This window comes from Sus scrofa, chromosome 15 (genome assembly GCF_000003025.6).
Source record: "Sus scrofa isolate TJ Tabasco breed Duroc chromosome 15, Sscrofa11.1, whole genome shotgun sequence".
In the NCBI taxonomy this organism is placed as follows: Eukaryota; Metazoa; Chordata; class Mammalia; order Artiodactyla; family Suidae; genus Sus; species Sus scrofa.
This window is the reverse complement of record NC_010457.5, coordinates 105,432,252-105,454,865: the sequence shown is the minus strand read 5'-3', so window position 1 is coordinate 105,454,865 and position 22,614 is coordinate 105,432,252. Positions and strand designations below refer to the sequence as shown.

General features: G+C 41.7%; 1 protein-coding gene across 8 annotated transcripts in view; it reads right to left on the bottom strand.

Moving 5' to 3' along the window:
• CDK15 (cyclin dependent kinase 15) overlaps positions 1 to 22,614 on the bottom strand; it is a 104,943-nt gene that overhangs the window by 51,247 nt on the left and 31,082 nt on the right. For all 8 annotated transcript variants that reach the window (XR_002339420.1, XM_021076193.1, XM_021076188.1 and 5 more), the window contains 4 exons: positions 20,154 to 20,248; positions 18,768 to 18,830; positions 11,894 to 12,017; positions 10,029 to 10,149 (listed from right to left, as the gene is read on the bottom strand). Coding sequence is in view for 7 of the 8 variants with exons in the window: in XM_021076193.1 (XP_020931852.1) it covers positions 10,029 to 10,149; positions 11,894 to 12,017; positions 18,768 to 18,830; positions 20,154 to 20,248 (403 nt within the window). In the remaining variant the exon portion in view is untranslated. The remainder of the gene's footprint in view (positions 1 to 10,028; positions 10,150 to 11,893; positions 12,018 to 18,767; positions 18,831 to 20,153; positions 20,249 to 22,614) is intronic.

Sequence of the window (22,614 nt, the reverse complement as noted above, 5' to 3'; positions counted from 1 at the left end):
AATGTTTAAAAAGAATATTCTGGTTGTAAGCAATGGTAAAGTGTGAGATAAGACAGGAGAAACACCGAGGCGGGTGAATACCATCAAAGGGTCTCTACCCACCTCCCCTCATGCCTTCTCTAAGTGTCTTTGGAAGGTCTCAAACCACTTCATTTTGAAGTGAAAAAAATACACACACATATATATATACATACACACATATATATTTATGCATCTATGTGTATACAAATTATTTATTCACTGATACAAAACAGAAATGGAAATGTACTGGTTTTTGGTTTGTTTGTTTTTTGTCTTTTTTTTTTTTTGGTCTTTTCTAGGGCCACACCACAGCATATGGAGGTTCCCAGGCCAGGGGTCTAATTGGAGCTGTAGCCTCCAGCCTATACCACAGCCACAGCAACATGGGATCCGAGCCACGTCTGTGACCTATTCCACACAGCTCATGGCAACACCAGATCCTCAACTCACTGAGTGAGGCCAGGGATAGAACCCGCAGCCTCATGGTTCCTAGTTGGATTTGTTAACCACTGCGCCACGACGGGAACTCCTATACTGGTTTTTGAAAACTTGTACCCTAACACCTTCCAGAAACCCCATGGGCTCACAAGTCACTAGAAGGCCTGATGGCATTTTATACAAGGTTCCAACCATAGGCATTGCTAGGTTTAAACCTGCAGTCCACTCTTCCCCCTCCCCTCAGAAGGCTTTCATCACCTAAAAAAAAGTGTGTTGCCTTTTCCTGTCCTTTCATACTGGTGGCTGTGGGGATCTGAGAAGGAAGTCCTTTCTGTGTCACAATTTCTTAGTGTCCATCTTCTACACCACTAGGACAATGTACAGAATTATGTAAAATATATTGGAGAAAGCTGGACATTAAGGCCATCATGCAAGTACTACAAAGTAACACAAGATGCTGGTATTAAGGAATAAAATGCTAATATTTGGTTAAAATTCCCATTTGCATTTGTATGGTTGGTGCCATACAGGCATTCTCTTGAGTCTTCCTTTTTTTTGGCTGCCCCGGGACATATGGGGTTTGGGCCAGGGATCAGATCCAAACTGCAGTCTCCACCTCAGCTGCAGCTGTGGTTATGCGGGATCCTTAACCCATTGTGCTGGGCCAGGGATTGAACCTGCGTCCCAGCACTCCCAAGCTGCTGCCGATCCCGTTGTGCCACAGAGGAAACTCTGAGTCTTCGTTTTTAAGCTTCATTCAGGGGCAGGTTAAAACCTTCCTCACCTAACAATGTAGAGTCTAAGGATTTATACACAGAGAGTGTGTGTGTGCACGCGTGGGCATGCACGCACACATTCATGTGTGTGCACACATGCAAAGCACTTAGAACACTTACAAGACAAACAAAATCCCTAAATCAATTACATTTCAGCACCTGGGATATCTATAAGTACCATAAATATCTGCATCAGAAAGAAAAAAGTCTTTGCACTCTAAGTTTGAAAGAAGAAAGATGTTTTTTAGGCGTAAGCATCATTTTTTAAAAAACTACATGTTTCATCTTCCTATTTATTTCATTTACTCTTTGGAACTGTTTTTTGTTTGCTTTGTAAACAGGTCATGTGGCTTTTATATTTTTTATTTGCTTCTTAACCAGGTTGTGTGGCCATCATCTATTTTGCCCACCCCAGACTAGCCTTAAAGCAAACACTTGAAATATTCTGAACATTTAAGTCCAGATAGGGAACCAGCTCCTATTTCCTTTTATTCCTCTGTTTTGTTCTTAAATCTTCATCCTGTGGCTCTTCTTACTCTACTTATCTTTAGGCTTCTCAGAGGATTTCTGCTCTTTGGAGATACCCTTGGGGCAGCCCATGTAGATGAAGGGGAGCTTCACAAGCAGAGGGAAAAAAAGACCTGGTGACATCAAACAGTGACTCCTTCCAGAAGGGAGAGATGCACCACTTGGTCATTTTATTGCTCCAACTGTGGTTCTTCAGTCAAGTGAGAGGAAACAGCTTACATGTTTTCTGCTTTTTCTGGCTCTCTTCCTAGCCTTTTCTCTATTCTGAGCATGAACAAATTCCTCCATAAGAGAGGAAAAGATTCATCAAATCCCTCAGGCAATCTCTGGAGAAATAAACCATCTCAGGAGTTTTAGGTTTGGGGAGGTGCAGGGAGTATATAGGAACGTCGTTGGGAGGCGTCAATCAGTATTTCATTTTTCACTGTTAAAGTTAATTTAGAACAATAAGATACATGGCAGTGATCGAGATTTCCATTTGCTTTTCCCTGGGCCCCCCCCCTTTTTTTTTTTTTTTAGGGTCACACTAGTGGCATAGGGAGGTTCCCAGGCTAGGGGTCGAATCAGAGCTATAGCTGGCCACAGCCACAAGCACAGCAACACGAGATCTGAGCTGTGTCTGCGACCTACACCATAGTTCACAGCAACGCCGGATCCTCAACCCACTAAGCCATGCCAGGGATTGAACCTGTGTCTGCATGGATACTAGTCGGGTTCGTTAAACACTGAGCCACGATGGGAACTCCTTCCCTGGGCCCCTCTTAATATTTGGAAGTTTGCAGCAAAAAATCTGACCATGAGGAACATCTCAGGCAGTGACAATTTTCCATAGTCCTAAATCCAGCAGCTGCTGGCATTAGTTTTAAGAGAACTTACCAACCGAATAAATCCTTCTTTAAAACCCAGCCAACCACATCGTGGATGAACCTTGAAAACATTACACGAAGTGAAAATAAGCCACACATGGAAGGACAAATACTGTATGGCTTCGCTAATAGGAGAGATCACTAGAGTGGTCAAAGTCGTAGAGACAAAGTGGAATAGTGGTTACCAGGGGCTGAGGGGAGGGAGTAATGGGGAGAGACTGTTTCATGGGTACAGAGATTCATTTTGGGATGATGAAAAGTTCTGGAGATGGAGGGTGGTTGTACTTGATGCCACGCAGCTGTACATTTGAAAATAGCTAAAATGGTAAATTTTAGGTTATACATATTTAACACAGTACCAAGAAGGTACAAACGAAAATAAAAAACAGGTAAAACTGCATCACAACGAAGGTCAAGAAAAAAATTCTTTAAAATATCCAGAGAAAATGAGAAATCACATGAAAGAGAGAGAGACAGTAAGGCTAAAAGCAAAATTCTCTGCAATTAGGCTAAAAGCAATCTTCACAAGAGCAGCAATGGAAGACAAAGCGGGAAAACAATAGTGCCAGAGTTCTGAGGGAAAATCACTGTCAACCTAGAATCATATCCACAGCAAGACTGACGACCTTTCAAAGATGAGAGCTTATCTTAAGAAACAAAAACAAGAGTTTGCCACCAACAGGTTGACACTAAAGAAAGTTCTCAAAGATTTACATCAAAAGAAAGGAAAATTATTCCTAAAGCATGATTGAAAGTGCACGAAGGCATGATGAATATTTTCAAATTTATTTGCACTTAATGAAAATAGCTTCAAAGTATATACAGCAAAAATGCATAGAACTCCGACAAATCTACAACATGCTGAACAATTTCTATACATCTTTCACTGATAGTTTAAACAGACAAAAATTATATAAATAAGATGTGACTAACACAACGAACAACCTTGCAGTTTTGACCATATGTAAAAACCTGTTCAACAATTCAAGAATACACATTCTTCTCAAACATACAGGAAATAACTACAAACACTGATCATGCACTGGGCCAGTGCTTCTTACAAAGTCAGTGCTACTTCACTATCTTTGGTGAAACACCGGATGTTTCTCAATTTTTTGCTAACTTTTAAATTGAAGTATAGTTATTACAAAATATTGAATATTGAATATAGTTCCCTAAAGTAGATCCTCGTTGTTTATTTTATATATAGGAATGTGTATATGTTAATTCCAACCTCCTAATTTATCCCTCCCCTTCTTTTCCCTTTGGTTACCATAAATTTGTTTTCTGTGTCTGTGAAGTTAATTCTGCTAACCTTTAATTTTGAAATAATTTTAAATTTAAAGTTGCAAGAATAGTAAGAAGACCTCTTTTACATCCTTCAAACAAGTTCACCAATTGCCAACATCTTGCCTCTTTGGTTTTATCATCCATCTATCTATCTATCTATCTATCTATCTATCTATCTATCTATCTATCTATCTATCTATCTATCTATCTATCATCTTTTCTGAAGTAGTGGAGGGTGAGTTGCAGATACCATGACTTCACCCTTAAATACTTCCATATATGTTTTCTAAGAACAAAAGCATTCTTGACATAACAGTGCAATTATCAAAATCAGGAAATTTAATATTGATCCAATAGCACCCTCTAATCTGCAGTCCACATGTAAATTCCATCCATTATCCTAGTGTTCTTTAGCTCCATCTCCCTGGGAATCCAATCTAGCACCAGGCATTGTGTTTAGCTGGAATGTCTCTTTAGTCTCTCTCTCTCTCTTTCTTTTTTTAAGGGCTGCTGCACCTGTGGCATATGGAAGTTCCCAGGCTAGGGGTCAAATCAGAGCTATAGCTGCCAGCCTGCACCACAGCCACAGCAACACCAGACCTGAGCCTCATCTGCGACCTACACCACAGCTCACGGCAACGCCAGATCCTTAACCCACTGAGCGAGGCCAGGGATCAATCCGCATCCTCATGGATACTAGTCAAGTTCATTAACCACTGAGCCACGATGGGAACTCCCAGTCTCTTTTAATCTAGAATGTTTCCTCAGTTTTTCTTTGCTTCTCCCCCCCCCGCCCCCGCCCCGGCCCTCATCAAGCCATTTTACTGAGGGGCTTTGGGGAGGACAATGAGACTGATGTCTCTCTCCCAGCCAGAATCTCCCCAGCTTTACGATCACTGAAAGGCAGTTTTTCTTTGCTTTTAAAACCTTCACTCTGTAAGGGAACAGAAAATGCCATCCCCAAATATGTCACTCTGGCATAAGGATTATTATGAGCTGAGGGCAACTGAGAAAAAGCAAACACAAGGATGAGCTCTTTGCCCTCCACATCTGCCGGAGAGGAAGGCATAAGGTCCCTTGTGAAAGCATCCCTCACCCCCTTCCCAACTCAGGAGGGGAGACCAACCTTATCCCTAGATATAGAAATGGCACCAAGAAGAATGTACTTAAACAAACCTGGCTAAGTAACCCTTGTCTACATGCAGGTCCTCCATATACATATTAACCTTTCCCACTTAGCATCCCTAAAGAGTCCGGAAACCCCTTTCCTTTGTTTTGTTACTTCTCTACAAGTGTATTGTTCTTTGTCAGAACTGGATAAAAAGCCTTCAAACCTAGCTATTTCTTTGGGGATTTGCTCTTCTTTTTATGAAGCTACTTCCCCTGTGTCACATAAAACTTTTAACATAAAAAATGTGTATGCCTTCCTCTGGTTGATCTGTCTTTTGTTAATTTGTTTCACAGATCCATCCATCTCAGAGGACATAGGAAATTTTTTTCCTCCCCTCCAACTTCTTAAAGAGTACAGTCTAGTTACATTGTAGAATGTTCCTCAAGCTGAGTTTATCTGATGCTTCCTTAGATTGATTCAGGTTATGCTTTTTTTTTTTTTTTAGGAAAACCACAGATGTGATACTGGCTCCTCGGTGCATCATATTAGGAAGCACATGAGGTCAGACAGCCCCCCCCCCCTTTTTAGGGCCACGCCCATGGCATATGTAAGTTCCCAGGCTAAGGGGCCAATCAGAGCTGCAGCTGTCAGCCTACACCACAGCCACAGCGACATCAGATCTGAGCTGCATCTTTGGGCTACACCACAGCTCACAGCAACACTGGATCCTTAACCCACTGAATGGGGCCAGGGATTGAACCTGCATCCTCATGGATACTAGTCAGGTTCTTAATCTGCTGCACCACAGTGGGAACTGCCAAACAGTCTCATTTTTAATAAAACTAATCACTTGGTTAAGATGATGTCTGCTAAATTCTCTATTATAAATTAGTATTTTTATTTTGCAATTAATATGAAATTTGTAGAGAGGTACTTTGAGACTATATAAACAAATTTTCATTCCTCATCAAACCTTCCTCTCTAGTTTAGCATTGAGAATTTGTGTTCCAACCATTTACTACTATATTGGAAAGCAGTGATTTTCTAATTCCATCATCGCTTCTCCAGTTATTAGTTGCCATTCTACTGTAAAAAGGAGCTTTCTTTCCTACCTGTCTTCCTCTGTCTCTTCAGTATGGACTTATGTCTTCTTATATTATTCAACGTTATAATACATTATTCTCATTATTTCCTAGGATGCTCAGAATGCATCAGCTTTGGCCACTGGGACTCTCTTCAAGGTGCTTCCCACATTCTATCGACATACTTCCATCATTTTTTGGGTCATTTTGTTAAAAATGTCTTGGCCTACCAAGATGTGCCTGGTTCTCATTACACGTGCCCTGCCCTAGCTTTAGAACTGCCCATTTCTCTAAAAAGTCCTAGTTCTCTTTTTTTTTTGCGTTTTTTTTGCTTTTTTTTTTTTTTTTTTTTTTTTTTTTTGCTTTTTAGGGCCGCACCCTCGTCATGTGGGAGTTCCCAGGCTAGGGGTCTAATCAGAGCTACAGCTGCCAGCCTGCACCAGAGCCACAGCAATGCAGGATCCAAGCCACATCTGCAACCTACACCACAGTTCATGGCAACGCCGGATCCTTAACCCACTGAGCGAGGACAGGTATTGAACCTGAAATCTCATGGTTCCTAGTCAGATTGGTTTCTGCTGCACCATAATGGGAACTCCCTAGTTCTTTTTAGTAGGGAATGGTATGAAGAAGTCAATATCTGAGTAGCAAACCAATACATATAAAATACAATAATAAATTTCATTTTAAAAACATGTACCCAACAGAATCAAACACAAATCCTCTCTGAGAGAACACACCTCATTCAAGCCCTCAAAAAAAAAAAAAAAAATCCACAAATAAAATTCCAAGGAGAATTAGCATATCATTGTCAAAAACAGCTAATCATGCATGGAAAAAAATTACCATATGCAAGAACCAAAAGAAACAATACACAACAGAAAAGCACCTAACAAGAACTTTTACCCAAATATGTCAGGGCTTAGAGAGAAAATTATAAAACTTTTCAAAAAGGCATTAAAGATGAACAGATGGAGAAATATACTGTGCATAAAAGCTGGAAGACAATATTACAAAGGTGTTAATTATACTAAAAGTGATCTATAATTTAAATGTAATTCCAGTGAAAATCCTGCTAGACTTTTTCATGAAACCTGAAACACTGAATGTAAAATTTATATGGAGAATCAAAGGGGAAAAATAGCCAGCACCACTTCTGAGGAAGAAGATGAAGTAAGTGGTGAGATGTTTCTAGCAAATATCAAGTATTATGATAAAGCTATAGAAATATAGTACAGTGGGACACTGCTATAGGGACAGATAAATTGACCCCAGTGGAACAGAGTAAGAGAGCCCAGAAACAGACCTATTCATTTATAGAAACCTGATATATGAGAGATCTGGCATGGCAGATCACTAAAGAAACTGGGTAAGAAAATCGATTAGCATAAAAAAGTCAATTTCCAATGTATTAATGATTTAAAGTGAAAGGAAAAATTTTACAAGTTTTAAAAGAATATAATGGATAAAATCATTCTGACCTCAGGCTGAGAAGGATTTTTTAAACAAGAAACAAAAGAGCTAACCATAAAGGAAAAGACTGATAAGGTCAGCAATACTAAACTTAAGAACTTTTAGGAGTTCCCATCGTGGCTCAGCAGAAAGGAATCTGGCTAGGATCCATGAGGACGCAGGTTCAATCCCTGGCCTCCCTCAGTGGGTTAAGGATCCGGCATTGCCATGAGCTATGGTGTAGGTCGCAGACAAGGCTCAGATCCTCAGTTGCTGTGGCTGTGGTGTAGACCAGGAGCTACAGCTCTGGTTCATCCCCTAGCTTGGGAACCTCCCTATGCCATGGGTGTGGCCCTAAAAAGACAAAAAAAAAAAACAAAAAAAAAAACAAAAAAAAACAAACAAAAAAAACCCAAAAACCCAAAATGTTCATCCACAGAAAAGAAAGTGCATCCACCTAGATCAACACGGTTAAGTCTCAGAAACACACCGAGTGAAAAAAAAAAGCAAATCACAAGCGACTAAAAGTAATATAATACTGTTTTTATAAAAACTCAAAAGCAGGTAAAATAATGTTTTGAAAATACCTTAAAAATATAAAAAGCTGATTATAAAAAAAGGGTAAGGGAATGAAGTTCAGGGTAGAAGCCCCTCTGATGGCGGGGGTGGGGGTGCAGGCTGATGGGACAGCGGCCCAGGTGGTCGGGGAGTATCAATGATGTTCTGGCTGTTACACTGGGTAGAGGATTCACGGAGTTCCCTCTGCTACACTTCTTCATCTGCATCGGGCTTCTCAATCTTGACACTACTGACATTTCTGTCTGGATACACCTTTGTTCTGGGGGGCTGGCCTGTGCATTATAAGATATTTAGTAACATCCCTAGTCCCTACCTACGAGATGCCAGGAGCACTCTGCCCCCCGGCTGTGACAATAAACATGTCCAGACACTGCAAAGGTCCCTGGGAAGCAAAATTGATCCTGGCTGAGAATCACTGATGTACGTATTTACATATTTTGAATGTTTTAAACGTTCCGTAATAACACAAAGTTTTAAAGTGACGAGTAGAAGTTTTGCTGTCTGGGAAGCACAACTAGGAAGTGATCATTAAGAGCTGAGAAAGCCAGAGCCCGCTAAAGGCCTTTGAAGTGACAGTGCAGAGCAGTGAGAGCTGACAGTTTCAGGGGGGGTTTGACTAGTAGGTGATATTTCTAGAAATGGTACTGGGTATCAGGAAATCAATGACTCCAGATACACTGGAGGAAAATTCAACTTTTCTCAGTTCTTTGGGAAATCAAAAGCTTAGGTACCCATTTAGGTGGGTTTTTGGTTGTTGTTTTTGTTTGTTTATAGACAGGGCCTTCTGTTTAAATAACATCTTCTAAGGAAAGGAAAGAAGTCCATATATTTCATTACCTTTGAAGAGGTGGCTGTGGCTGCAAAGTCACTGTGCAAGTGACTGGGATATTTCCAGGAATCAGACCTGGATAACATAACACCTCTCCTCCAGGATGACAAGTGGCTGAGAGCCCACACTCACTCCCTGCACCCCATTAATCCAAGAGCCTCTCCAACAGTGCAGTTGTACTTGATAGCATCTACGTGGTTCCTACATCTGCACTATAGGCCCCCTTAGCCCCTCATGGGAAGAGTTTATTACAGTACTTTTTAAAACATAGAAACATAGATGCAAAGAGCATACATGGCTTTTTCAAGATAACATAGTCCAGAGTAATTGACTAGAAATAGAATTGGCATGAAAATCAGGCCTACAGAATCTTGGTACTTGAGTTTTTTCAGCAGGCAGATAGGCACGCATGTGTGTGTGAGTGTGTGTGTGTGTGTGTGTGTGCGTGCATGTGTGCATCTGTGGTTTGGGAGTATATGTATGTCTCTATGAGGACAAGGGAAAAATAAAGGATTGAAGAGAAGAGCTAGAAGGAGGGGTACTGGTAGAAATATAGGATCAAGAAGATGCCTTGGTGGAGTTCCCGTCCTGGTGCAGCAGTAATGAACCCAACTAGCATCCATGAGGATGCAGGTTCGATTCCTGGCCTCGCTCAGTGGGTTAAGGATCCAGTGTTGCAGTGAGCTGTGGTGTAGGTCGCAGATGCTGCTCGGATCCCATGTTGCTGTGTCTGTGGCATAGGCCAGCGGTTACAGCTCCGCTTGGACCCCTAACCTGGATACTTCCATATGCCATGGGTGCAGCCCTGAAAAGACCAAAAAAAAAAAAAAAAGAAGATGCCTTGGGCAAGACCTCTGTGAGTCTCAACTTCTTTAACTGCAAAAACTCATAGAATGATGGAAAAATTCAATGAGATACATATTGGAAAGTGCCTTATGTTTCTGTACACAATGTGACTGTCATTATTAGAATTATTATTTAAAATGTATTTAAAATATAAAATTAAGGAATATTCACAAATAGGATGACTCACATCTTCTTGGCATGAGCTCTTACCATATGTCCAGTTCAGAAGAATACTCAGTAGCTCCCAGCAGGGCATCAGGAGGGCGGTACCAGAGAGTCACAACTTCTGAAGAGTATGTCTGGCTGGGAATGGATTTGGCCCGAGCAAGACCTGACCAACAGGGGAGAGCACAGAACTCATTGTCCTGGGACCTCCTAGAGGGCCACAGAGATACATTTTGCCCAAAAGAGTCTAACTGGCAGAGTAAGCAACATTTAGAAAATAATGTACAGGGAGTTCCCTGGTGATCTAGTAGTTAGGATTTGGTGCTTTCACCTCTGTGGCCTGGGTTCAAACCCTGGTCTGAGAACTGAGATTTCATGTCAAGCTGCTGCATGCTGCAGCCAAAAAAAAAAAAAAAAAAAAGGCACAAACTTTGGTGCTTTTAATAGAGCTACTCAACTATCTGATTCTTGCGTACCTCTTTATCAAGTGACTTTCTCAAATTTTGGCCTATTTTGCAGCTAGATGTGATCTTTCTGGTAGCTAAGTATTGCAAGGCAACTAACTTTTTGCCTATGATATGTGAACTTCCAGATGGTGCACTTGACAGAGAGGTTAAGTATTGGTACCTCTTTTCCTTCCTCCAGGCTACAGTGAGAAGGAGGTGACAGTCACCCCGAAATATGGGTGATGCTGGATATAGGGATGCTGGAGCCACATGACAGAAGGAGAGGGGGCCAAGACACAATGAGGCCACCACAAAGCTCTTCTTAGGTCAGACCATTATGCAAGAGAAAGTTAAGCTTTGAGCACATGTACAACTCTGTAACTTGGGGTCTTTGCAACATCAATGAATGATCAGTCCATGACTAATAGGGCCACCCTCCATTTCTGAAGTCCAGGAATCCTCGGTTTAGCAGATAAAGGGTGGGGACTGTTCATCCACATTAGTTAGTTTGGTAGGACCTTAAATGAGTCATTCTGAAAATGACTCCTCTGCAAAACAAGAGGACTTTTGTCAGTGAACTATCTATCTCACGGAATCACATGACCTATAGCTGGAAAACACCTCATGAGATGAGTTTACTGTTGTGGGGAATTTGATAAATGAATGTCTGCTAAATGCTTGCTGAAGCTATAGCAGCCCCATTTCACATCTGCCAAACAGAGATGAGTGGTTCCTCAGCTTATACGAAACCAGTTTTTCAACAAAAATTTGCTGAGCACCTGCTATGGTGCCAGGCACTACGGATATAACATAAGCAGAAATGGATCCAGGCTGCCTTCATAATGCTTATTGTCTAATGGAGGAGACAAATTATCACATAAGTATATATGTGTGTCATATGTATAATAATAAACTGTGATAAGTGCTAAAATGGAAAGGTAGTGATACCCAGGGGATATCTGCATCACTTTGATGGGAATAAAAGCCTCAGGTGCTCAAAAATGTCTCATCTATATAAATACATAGGTGAGTGGGAACAGGTGTCCTGGGGCCTCCATTCCAGCAGGCATCCATCCCACAGTCTGGGATTAACCTCTTTCTCCTGCCATCTGGGATAACTTTGATCTAGTCTGATGGAATGTGTACATCCATCTAGATTTAGGAAACCCTACCAAGTTCATTTCCCAAAAACTACCGAGTTCACTCAAAATTGGCCGGGAGGTAGTAGGGGCGCCCACGTTTTAGGATCTGATTAGACTGAGGCTTGATGGGCTCCTAAAGATGCTACCAGTCTCACCCTATTTCTTGCCTCACTCTTCGTATATGGGGATTTGCTATCCTCACAAAGCATTAGGCTCCCCCGGCCCCACTTGTCAAAGGCCAGGCCTCCTCGATGCTTTAAACATGTACACACAAAGAGCATCATTGTTCACAGCCCAGAAAGAGACTCAGGGGGCGACTTACCAAAATCAGCCAGTTTGAGCTCTCCCAGGTGACTGATGAGTAAATTCTGAGGTTTCAGGTCCCTGTGAAGAACGTGTTGGTGGTGGATGTATGCCAGGCCCCGCAAAAGTTGAAACATGAAAAGCTGGAAGGAATGAACACCTTATCTAAGCAGATTTGAGCCACTATGTGTGGGTTTCTCCTCTAAATCAAAAACAGTCATCTGAAAGAGTATAGTAAAAGTGTCTCTTGAGAGACACACACACAAAAAAAAAAAAAAAAAAAAGAAAAGAAAATGAAGACTTTACATTCAAAGAGGAGAAAAAGGACAAGGAAAGTCAAGTAAGTAGACCATGTCCTAAACAAAGGGATTCTGGCTTTTCCTGACATCTCGCTTCTTTGATACTGACGGAATTACCCTTCCTTAAAAATCTAAAGTTAAACTTTGAAGTTTCCTTTGGAACACTAGCTATTGATTTAGATGTGAAAGATTTAATTTTTTTTTCCCACTGATGAACTTGGCATACAAGATCAAAGTTGACCTGGAAATGATATTCGAAGGTTTACAACTGCTTAAGTTTTCCAGGCTCTCTGATATAAAAACCTTTTAAAAACAGAACACAGGGAGACCAGACTGGGAAATATATCCTGAGATGGTATTAGGAAATAAAGGAACCATTATCTTTTTAAACCTATTTTTAAAGTCTTAAGTTCAAAGTGAAAACAAGGGAAATATACGGTATAGATTCTGAGGGAAAAGATACCAAAATAAATTAGACCCCCCCCAAAAAAAAAATCAAAAGAGAGTAAGGAATAAATAGTAAGAGAAGTAAAAAAGTGGGGGGAGAGGGGTAACAACAGGAAAAATACATTCTGGGCCCACATGTTAAAATGTTGCATGTGGTTACAAGGCACAAAACCCAAAAGATCATTAGGTTCCCATCAATATAGAAGCTTAAAGAGAGAAAATAAGAATGCTTAGTATTCCAAGTGTCTGTCACCGTTTTCCAACGCAACTGGCAACTGAGAATTCAAACTCCAATATTAGTGTGTACAAAGACCCGTGCCAACTGAGAACATGTTTCAGAAGCTTTGAAAAGAATGGGCCAGCTGCGGCCTTCCTGGGGACCCAAGCAAAGTGGCAGGTGCAGGACTGTGCAGATAAATGTACTTCTTCCATCACCTCTTGGAGACTAGGAACTTCAGAGATGCTAGATCCTGGAAGGACCTAACAATGACTTAAAGACATTAGAGTCAAGTTGATGAGCATCATGGTCTGACGGCAGCAGGATCCTGGGGAGTTTACCTCCCACAGCTGTGACTGTGTAGGCTCCATGCAGATCCAACGTCAGAGTCCCAAGCCATTTAAGAAGGTTAAAATTGTCTTGAGACGCCTACTTCAAATGTTCATTGGTCTATGAGTCTTCCCAATGATTTCTCTTCCTGGTGCTTCAAACACACACACGGTATTCATTTTACCATTCATCACATCACTCAGCTGCCGAAGCACAAAGATCTATGTCAACATTCAAACATTCCTATCGGTTATAAACATAAATGGTCACAGAAAAGACAATATAAAGGACCAACTTAAATTCCAGGTAAAAGATGCCATCGTGAGTGCTTAAAAATAAGTTCTTTAGGAGTTCCCATTGCGGCTCAGCGGAAATGAACCTGACTAGTATCCATGAGGATGCAGGTTTGATCCCTGGACCCATTCAGTGGGTTAAGGACCCAGCATTGCTGCGAGCTACGATGGTGTAGGTCGCAGACACAGCTCGGATCTGGCATTGCTGTGGCTGTGGTGTAGGCCTGCAGTCTCATTTGACTCCCAGCCTGGGAACTTCCATAAGCTATACCTGCAGCCCTAAAAAAAATTTTTTTAATTAAAAAAAATTTTTTTTAAATTAGTTTTTCAATGTGATAGTACTAAGATAGAGACAGGTGACAGACAAAAGATAGATGGTGGCCAGCCAGGGACAGAGACAGGAGGAAAGGGAAAACAACATTTATTGAACACCCAGCACCTTTTGCAACCCTTAAAACAGCCCTGTGAGGAAGATGTGCTTGTCCCTGATTTATAGATAAGAAAAACAGCGCTCAAGGAAACATTAAAAGCATGTTTAGATGGCAAGGTGAAGAAACCTCCCCCTCTCCTGCCCCCCAACCAAGAGCCACAAATTTGCCTTTTTTCCTCTTTAAAAGGCAAACCAAAACAACAGAAAAACCACGTTTAGAAAGAGTCAGGGCAAGGTCTCAAATTCAGACCTGCCTGACACCACTCCACCATCCTGAGAAACCAGAGAAAAGACAGAAAATTAAACCCTAACTGGGCAGGAGAGAACTAGCTTGGCTGCCAAAACGTAACTTGCTCTAACCCTTTAAAATCTATTTTCTCCCATTTTTTTTTCTATTTTTGAATGGCACCATCATCCACCTAAATACTCAAAGCCAGAGAAAGCATAACTGACTCTTCCATCTCCTTTCGATTCTAAGTAATTAACTGCATATATGTCCATTTTTTCCACCGTCAATTCACATCTGCACCACTGCCATCCTCATCAGCCTCACCAGATACGAGCATTTAGACAATGACTGGAGGAAGTGAGAGTATGGGGTAGGAGTAGAAAAAAACAGGGAAGAGTAAGGTCAGGGGATGATAACATTTCAAAAAATAGTATTTTTCTCCTCCCAGTGCATTTGCCACAGTGTCATTACAGGCAGCTTTACTAAAAGGAAATCTGAATTTAGCACCTTGTTTAAAACCATTTAATGGCTCCTCATATGGAACAGCAAGACACAGCTGGGCCTTTCGAGCTTTGGCTCCTACTTACCTCTCAGGGCTCTTCTCTAACAATCCTCAACTCTGTTCATGCTAAACTCCGGCCTTATGAAACTATCTTCAGTTCCTGGAAGAGACCATACCCTCACCGGCCTCCCAGTATTTTCACTGCTGCCTCTACTGTGGGGAACTCCTCCCTATTCCTACACACTTTGACTAGATAACACCTTCCTTGGTGCTTTCATATACCCCTAAATAAATTCCACTATTTATTAGTGTATCGCTCACAAATCCACAAGGTCCTTGCTGTCAAGTATGATTTTCAGCTGTATTTCTGGTGCTTAGGACACTCTCAACCCTGCCCTCCTTGAAACAGTTTCTTGCCTTGACTTCCACAAAAATGTATTCTTCTGGATCCTCTACAATCCTAAAAGCTGCTTCCCTTTGTCCCTTGCTGTCCTGTTCCTCTTCTCATCCCTTGAAGGCAAAAGTTCTATCATAAGTTCTTTTCTCATTGCCTATTTGCTCTTTTGATCATCCATTCTCTTGTCTTTACCTACAAACTCCATGTGCCAATTGCCCTCAATCTCCATCGCCAACGTATATCTTTGTCCTGAGAACCAATCTCCTCTTCAGCTGCCTGCTGCCCATTTCCCTTCAGCTGTCCCACCTCAACAAGGAGCTCGTCATGTCTAAGACAGGACTCCTCCGCCTCCTCTCTAAATCAGCTTCCTTCCTTTTTGTGAATAAGCTCTAATTCTCCTGGTCAGCCACACTCAGAATCAGTCATGTTTGGTCTCGTCCTTTCCCTCCTCATGCCCTGTTCATCACCATGTTCTGGCTGAGCCCCCTTTTTTTGTTTTGTTTTTATCTATCACATCGTTTTCCATTTGTACCTACACTATCATCATTGAGGCCTTTGTCATTTCTTACCTAGAACCTTGCTACTCAAAGTTTGGTCCTCGACCAGCAGCATCTGTATCACCTTGGAGCATGTTAAAAATGCAAAGCTCGGGCCTCACCCTAGACTTACTGGATCAGATGCCCAGGTCACGCGTCTGCTCACTGAAGCTTGAGAAGCGCTGGGCTCGCCCACATCAATAAACTCCTAACTGGAATCCCTGACTCCAGCCTCTTCTCTTTAATCCATCCCGCAGACCACAATTACATAAATTTCCTTCTAATCCTGTCATTCTTTTCCAGTCAAACCCCTTTAATGACTCTACTGTCGAAGGAATAAATCCACTTCTTAGAAAGTAATGCTCTCAGCCACCTACTCAATCTATTTCCCCAGACTAATGTACCCCATTTCACTAAGGCAGTCTATTTCAGGCCAATAGGACCAGCAATGTCATAAGGCACTAGTGGAAAAGAATCTTAACCAAGAATCCCTTTGAGCAATGGCAAAAACTGGTTCTATAACTTTAGGTAAAATAGTTGACCTTTTAAACCCTGGATTCTCATTCTGCAACATAAGGAAGTTAGACCAACCCAGTGTTTTTAAGGCTTTTTTTTTTTTTTTTTTTTTTTTTCACTGCAACCCACAGGAAGAAATACATATGTTTCTAGTTTTCCATACACACATAGTTAATATAAGCACAGTTTCAACTGGGAAAAAAGCTGCATGAAATAATGCTCATTCTTACTAAGTGTAATATCCTATAATATTTTCTAATCTCTCCTCATTCATCCCATTTCATTTTTTAAAATGCTGATTGCTAAACACCAACAGATTTCATAACCCAGTAATGGATTAGCACTTGAGGTGTGAAAAACACTGCGGTCCTTTCAACCCTAATAGTCCACGACTCTGGATCCACTTCCTTGAACACATCCTCTGATTCCGTGCTCTGTGCCTTTGTTGAAAACATTCCTTCCTCCTGTGACATCCCCCCCCTATTCCAGCCTCTTGAAATGCATGCCATCTTTTAAGGTCTGCCTTATTAAAACCTCTTAAAATGAGAACATCTCTTTTACTTTGCACATCTACAACATTAGGTCTCATTTCTTACTTGATATTATTCACTGATGTCCTGCAATGCTTTTGATGTGTATGTCTTATCTCCTGTTTGGGGCTCTAAGTCCCTCGAGGGCTGGAATCATGTCTTCTACGTCTCTCTATCCTGCTAAGCATTTAGCATAAGTGAGTCACTCAAGCCTGAAAATGTTCTTTCTCACAGTGTCTCTTTCTCTAACGGTCCTTCTATTTCACCAACACCTCTAGTTCCTTGACTGTTCAGCTCGCTCCCTAGCTATCAGCAACCTGCCTATCTTCATTTCCTTCCTTCAGATTGGACTCCATTGAGAAGCCCCTGCCCATCACTTTAACTTTGCTCTTGACAATCTCCAAATCTCTTGCCCAACTGTCCTTTCCTCTCACATGTCTGACAAAACCCCAATTCTGAATCAATCCAACCGTCTACTTTCTCTGCTCCTCGATTTGAATTGCTTAGTGCTGCCATTTAAAAAATGAAAGAGGGAGTTCCCTTTGTGGCTCAGTGGTTAACGAATCCAACTAGGAACCATGAGGTTGCGGGTTCAATCCCTGGCCTTGCTCAGTGGGTTAAGGATCTGGTGTTGCCATGAGCTGTGGTGTAGGTCGCAGACACGGCTCGGATCCCATGTTGTTGTGGCTCTGGCGTAGGCCGGCGGCTGCAGCTTCGATTCGACCCCTAGCCTGGGAACCTCCATATGCCACAGGAGTGGCCCAAGAGATGGCAAAAAATAAAAATAAAAATAAAAAAATTAAAAAATAAAATAAAATAAAAAAATGAAAGAAATCGCATGGTTATGGAGACAATAGCTTACATCCTCACCAGAGTCCTTAACACACTGCTAGACATTCCTTCTCAATTTCCTAGTTAATTCTCTGTTTTACATTCTTTTAGCCACATTAAAATGTTTTCACTCTCTTTAAACCCCTGTCTGCAGACATTCCTTTCCCCTCTGCCTCCAACTCCGGACCGGGTCCCCTTACTCTGAGCTCTCATCGTATCCCTACTTTATACGGCCATAGCCCTCATCACTTTGCTTCTTACTCCCTATTTAAGTCCATATATCTTATTGGGCTTTAGTTTATTGAGAATAAGAAACACAGCTTATTCATCATTGTAAACCTCAGGACTTAATCTGGTCCTAAGAATTCACTAAATATTTCTTCAATGAATGAATGAACACAAATATTGGTTGAATGAGTACATCACACACAAATCTCATACAGTTATATTAAGGGCCAATCAATTAATGCCAATAAAACCTTAGGGAATGGAAAGTATGAAATACAAATGCTTTCTAAAATTTATAACAGATGTAGAATTATTGCTAGCTAAGAGTTTATTATTATTTCTATTCCAGTGACTAGAAAAATGGAACTTGTTCTCACATATGCTAAGATCTGGGAGAACAAGCAAAAGGATGACAGACAAAGATCCCACAAGGTAATTTGTTTATTAGTTCTAGTGGGGAGCTATCACTCCAACACAACCTTTATTAACTACCACAGTGGTCTGCTATGAAGAAAGGATTTATTTTACGATGGCCTAACTTCCCTTCTTTCCTTTTTTTTTTTTTTGTCTTTTTGCCATTTCTTGGGCTGCTTCCACGGCATATGGAGGTTCCCAGGCTAGGGGTCTAATCAGAGCTGTAGCTGCCAGCGTACGCCAGAGCCACAGCAACGTGGGATCCGAGCCGCATCTGCGATCTACACCACAGCTCATGGCAACGCCGGATCCTTAACTCACTGATCGAGGCCAGGGATCAAACCCGTAACCTCGTGGTTCCTAGTCAGATTCATTAACTGCTGCGCCACGACGGGAACTCCCCTTCTTTCCTTTTAATGCAATTCTTTTTAATTGGTTTCTACTTCTAAAGACACATTTGCATGATGGCAATGACTGACAGGGTTAGGCAGCCCAGAAAACAGCTGGACATTGCTCCATATCTTGAGGGGCAACTCTTTTTTTTTTTTTTTAATTTTTACTTTTCTCTAGAATATCAATGATGTCCATCTTCTTATTTCAGTATCACGGGACTTTGGTTTGTGATGGCAGTCTGTTTCAAAATTCTCCTGCTGTGGGCAAGTCAGAGGAGAGTCCTGACTCTCAAAGTACTCACCCTGACATTGTGAGGATGAAGCCCTCCTGGGTGCTGGGACATATACTGGGCCAGGTCCGTGTGCTACACAGAGAGGTGGAGAGGAAGACGTTAGCAGTGCTTGGTCACTGTCATGAAGCAGACCACAGACTTGACTCTCAGAGGTATCACATAGTTCAGAATTTTTGAGAACAAGATAAGGCAGGAGTTCCTGTTGTGGCTCAGTGTGTTACAAACATGACTAGTATCCATGAGGATGCAGGTTTGATCCCTGGGCTTCCTTCGAGAGTTAAGGAGCCGATGTTGTGTGAGCTGTGGTATAGACCAGCAGCTGCAGCTCTGATCTAACCCCTAGCCTGGGAACTTCCATATGCCTCAGGTGAGGTCCTAAAAAACGAAAAAAAAAAGATGCAAAATGTACATGACCAGGGTGTCTGAGACACCACTGTTAAAGTCAAAAATAGTGTGTCTTCCTAACTGGCTGCTCTTAGAAGGAAGCCTATTTCTGGACACAAAGAGAGGCTTATTTTATTTTATTTTTACAGCCACCCCTGCAGCATTTGGAAGTTCCTGGTTTAAGGGTTGAATCAGAGCTGCAGCTGTTAGCCTACACCACAGGGACGGCAATGCCAGATCCAAGCCACATCTGTAACCTATGCCACAGCTCATGGCAAAGATCGATGCTTAAGCTGATGTGCAAGGCCAGGGATCGAACCCACATCATCACAGACACAATGTCAGATTCCTTTTTTTTTTTGGTCTTTTCATGGCTAATCCCCTGGCATATGGAGGTTCCCAGGCTGAGCCACGATGGGAACTCCACTATGTCAGTTTCTTAACCTGGTGAACTACAACAGGAACTCCCTAGAGAGACACATTTTAAACAACCGCCACTGAATACAATGACACAGATTTTTTTTTTTTACTCTCCAAGTATCCCTGGTGGCACGTCAGGTACATATATAACTTATGACCTCTTTCTCCTAATATCTGAACTTTTTTTTTTTTCAAAAATAAAAATGAGTTATTCTTTAGTAAACTTGGATACAATTTTTTAAAACCTGTGGTTTATATCTTTATCATCAATGAAAATCCGTTGACTCTGCTCAGACAGTGATTAAAAATAGATGGAAAAAGAAGTGCAATAGTTTTATTCAGGAGGTAAACTTGAAGTGCTTATTTCTTATTGCTGGCGATGGGGGAAAAGGCAGCAAACATAGTGGGTAAAGGAGCAGGACTAAAGCGTGAGCATAAGAACAATAGGCTCCACTAATCACAATAATGAAAATTTCCATGACACTTTCCACATTGTAATGAAAGTTTTATCATGCCATAAAATATTCACAGATTCATTACACAAACACCAGGCTTTTCCTTTAGGCTTTGTAAAATGCTGGGGCAACTTACCACGTATTCAAAAACGAATGTCAGTGTCTCTTTGGTGTGGATTATGTCATGCAAGAGCACAATATTGGCATGTTTCAAACCCTTCAGGAGAGAAGCTAGAAAAATTAAACAAAATGTCGATTCAATCATCGATCATGAAAGTACCACTTTAAAGATATCAAGCGCTATTTATTTTTTTAAACATTTCAAATCAAGCATTCTGGTTTTTCAATGCTGGCAAAAAAAAAAAAAATCTCTTGTGAAACAATATTGAAAACTATAAAAAACTTCATTATTTATTAAATGGTGAATCATTGCATTTACATAACTTATTTTTCTTACAGGCAAGAGCAGTTGCAAAAAAATGTGTTTCCATTTACCCAATCAATTTCATCAAAGCACTCACAGCACTTTGAAAACGCCTTCCTCTGGGAAGCTTATCATCTTTGCTTCAGAGCTAAAAGAGAGGAAGCCTGGAGAGATTTGGGCCATTCAAGGAGCAAGCAAAGGAGCGTTCTGCCTTCTAGAGCAGGACTTTGCAACATGTGACCATGCTCTCAAACTCAAAGTCCCACAGGGGGTCAGCAGGGCCTGTGGATGTGATTGGTAGAAGGAGGGATAAGAGCATGGGATCAAAGGTTGTTGAGCACGATGCACAAAGTGGATGGGATTTCTTAACGGGAGAATTGCAAACCTGCGGAAAGGAGAACGTTCAAACTTAAAAAGAGAAGAGGACCAAACTCGAGGAGCCTGACTGAGTGAGAAGGGCTGAGGACTGTCTCCTGCATCATCAATGATGGGTTATTAGAAGGCAGCTCTAAAAGGGAAGAGTCACCACAGAAGGCCAGTGAGCAGCTGAGAGAAGGTTTGAAAGGCTGTCTTTAGAGGCTCCAGAGATGGGAAGACCCCCCAGCTTCAGGAGGGTGGAGATCAGAACAGTCACCATAAGGAGATGGTGAGTCTCAGCTCAGGGCATCCCTGAATGAAGAAAAGTGTCCTTAAGTCTTCAAGGAAAGGAAAAGTGAAGTATAAAAAACTCGAATCAGGAGTTCGAGTTGTGGCCCAGCAGGTTAAGAACCCAACTAGTATCCATGAGGATGTGGTTCAATACCTGGCCTCGCTCAGTGGGCTATGGATAGGGCGATGCTGTGAACTGTGCTATAGGTTGAAGATGTGGCTTGGATCTGGTGTTGCTGGGACTGTGGTGTAGGCCGCCAGCTGCAGCTCTGATTGGACCCCTAACCGGGAACTTCCATATGTCGCAGGTGTGGCCCTAAAAAGAAAAAAGAAAAACAAAACTTCAAATCACTGTTCTGCAAGGTCTGCCTGCGTATCCTGACTCTTATCCGGATGTCGTATCAGGATAGCATATCACCAACACTCTCCCAGAATTCCATAAGATTAAAAAGAAACTGACTTAAACACTCTAATTTCGGAACACAATTACTTCCTTCAGAAATCTTATTCTGTTGTAATGATCTTCTGTCCTTTTGCCCTCCTGGCAGCCATGCTCCCTTCTGGAGTGGACATGCTATTCTAATGGGGCTGACCCCACCCTACCCAAATTGGGCAAGTGACTACGGGTCTGGCTAATCAGAGCGCAGCACCTCTCAGCCAGAGTGATTGGTTCAGAGACAGGCACAAAATCCAAGCCTGAGAGAGCCCTAATTTTGCTTGTGCCGTTGGGAAAGAATGCTTTCTTTTCCACGAGGGCTGAATTTCTATTTGTAGGATTTAGCCAGGACCTGCTGTGGCCAGATTACCCATTCCTGGGACTAAACCTAAGGCAGATAAAAACAGTGTTGGGTAATGGACAAATTCCTGGTGATGTCCTCTGTACCCTGCAAACCTGTAATGATCAGATAGATCTCTGAGCTAGTGAATCTTCTTCTTGACTTAACCTCAGTTTGAGCTGGGAATCTCTTACCACCAAGAGAGCCCATTACACCTGCTGACCCTATTCTGCTTAAATGACTAATGCTCTTACTTGGGCTTCGCCCCCCCACCCCCCGAATCCTTATGAGCTAAATTATGATTTCACACTTACAAGTACATTGCTTTGTAAATGTAGTACACAGTTTCACAGGCATCTGTTTACTGTCCCTAGTCCCAGACTGAAGACTACATGGAAGTAGAGGGTGTGACTTTCACTCTCTTTTGGATGCTGCGACACTACCCAGTACAATGCTCAGCCAAGAGTAGGCACTTGATTTTTCAAAGAGATTTACTGGGTGTCTTAACGGAGAACTGACTGTAGATACAGCCCAAAGCCCTAATGTGAATCCCTGCCCTGTCACTTTCTATCTGAGTGAGCTCAGGAGAGACTCTCAACCCAAGTCTCTATCCACCTATTGGAAAAAGGAGATAATGCCTTTCCCTATTTGACTTCACAAGGTTGACATGAGGATGGAATCAGATCCCATGTGGAACCCTTGGTAAAAGTAAAGCATCACTTGGCTGCAAAATAGAATACCCCAGCCAT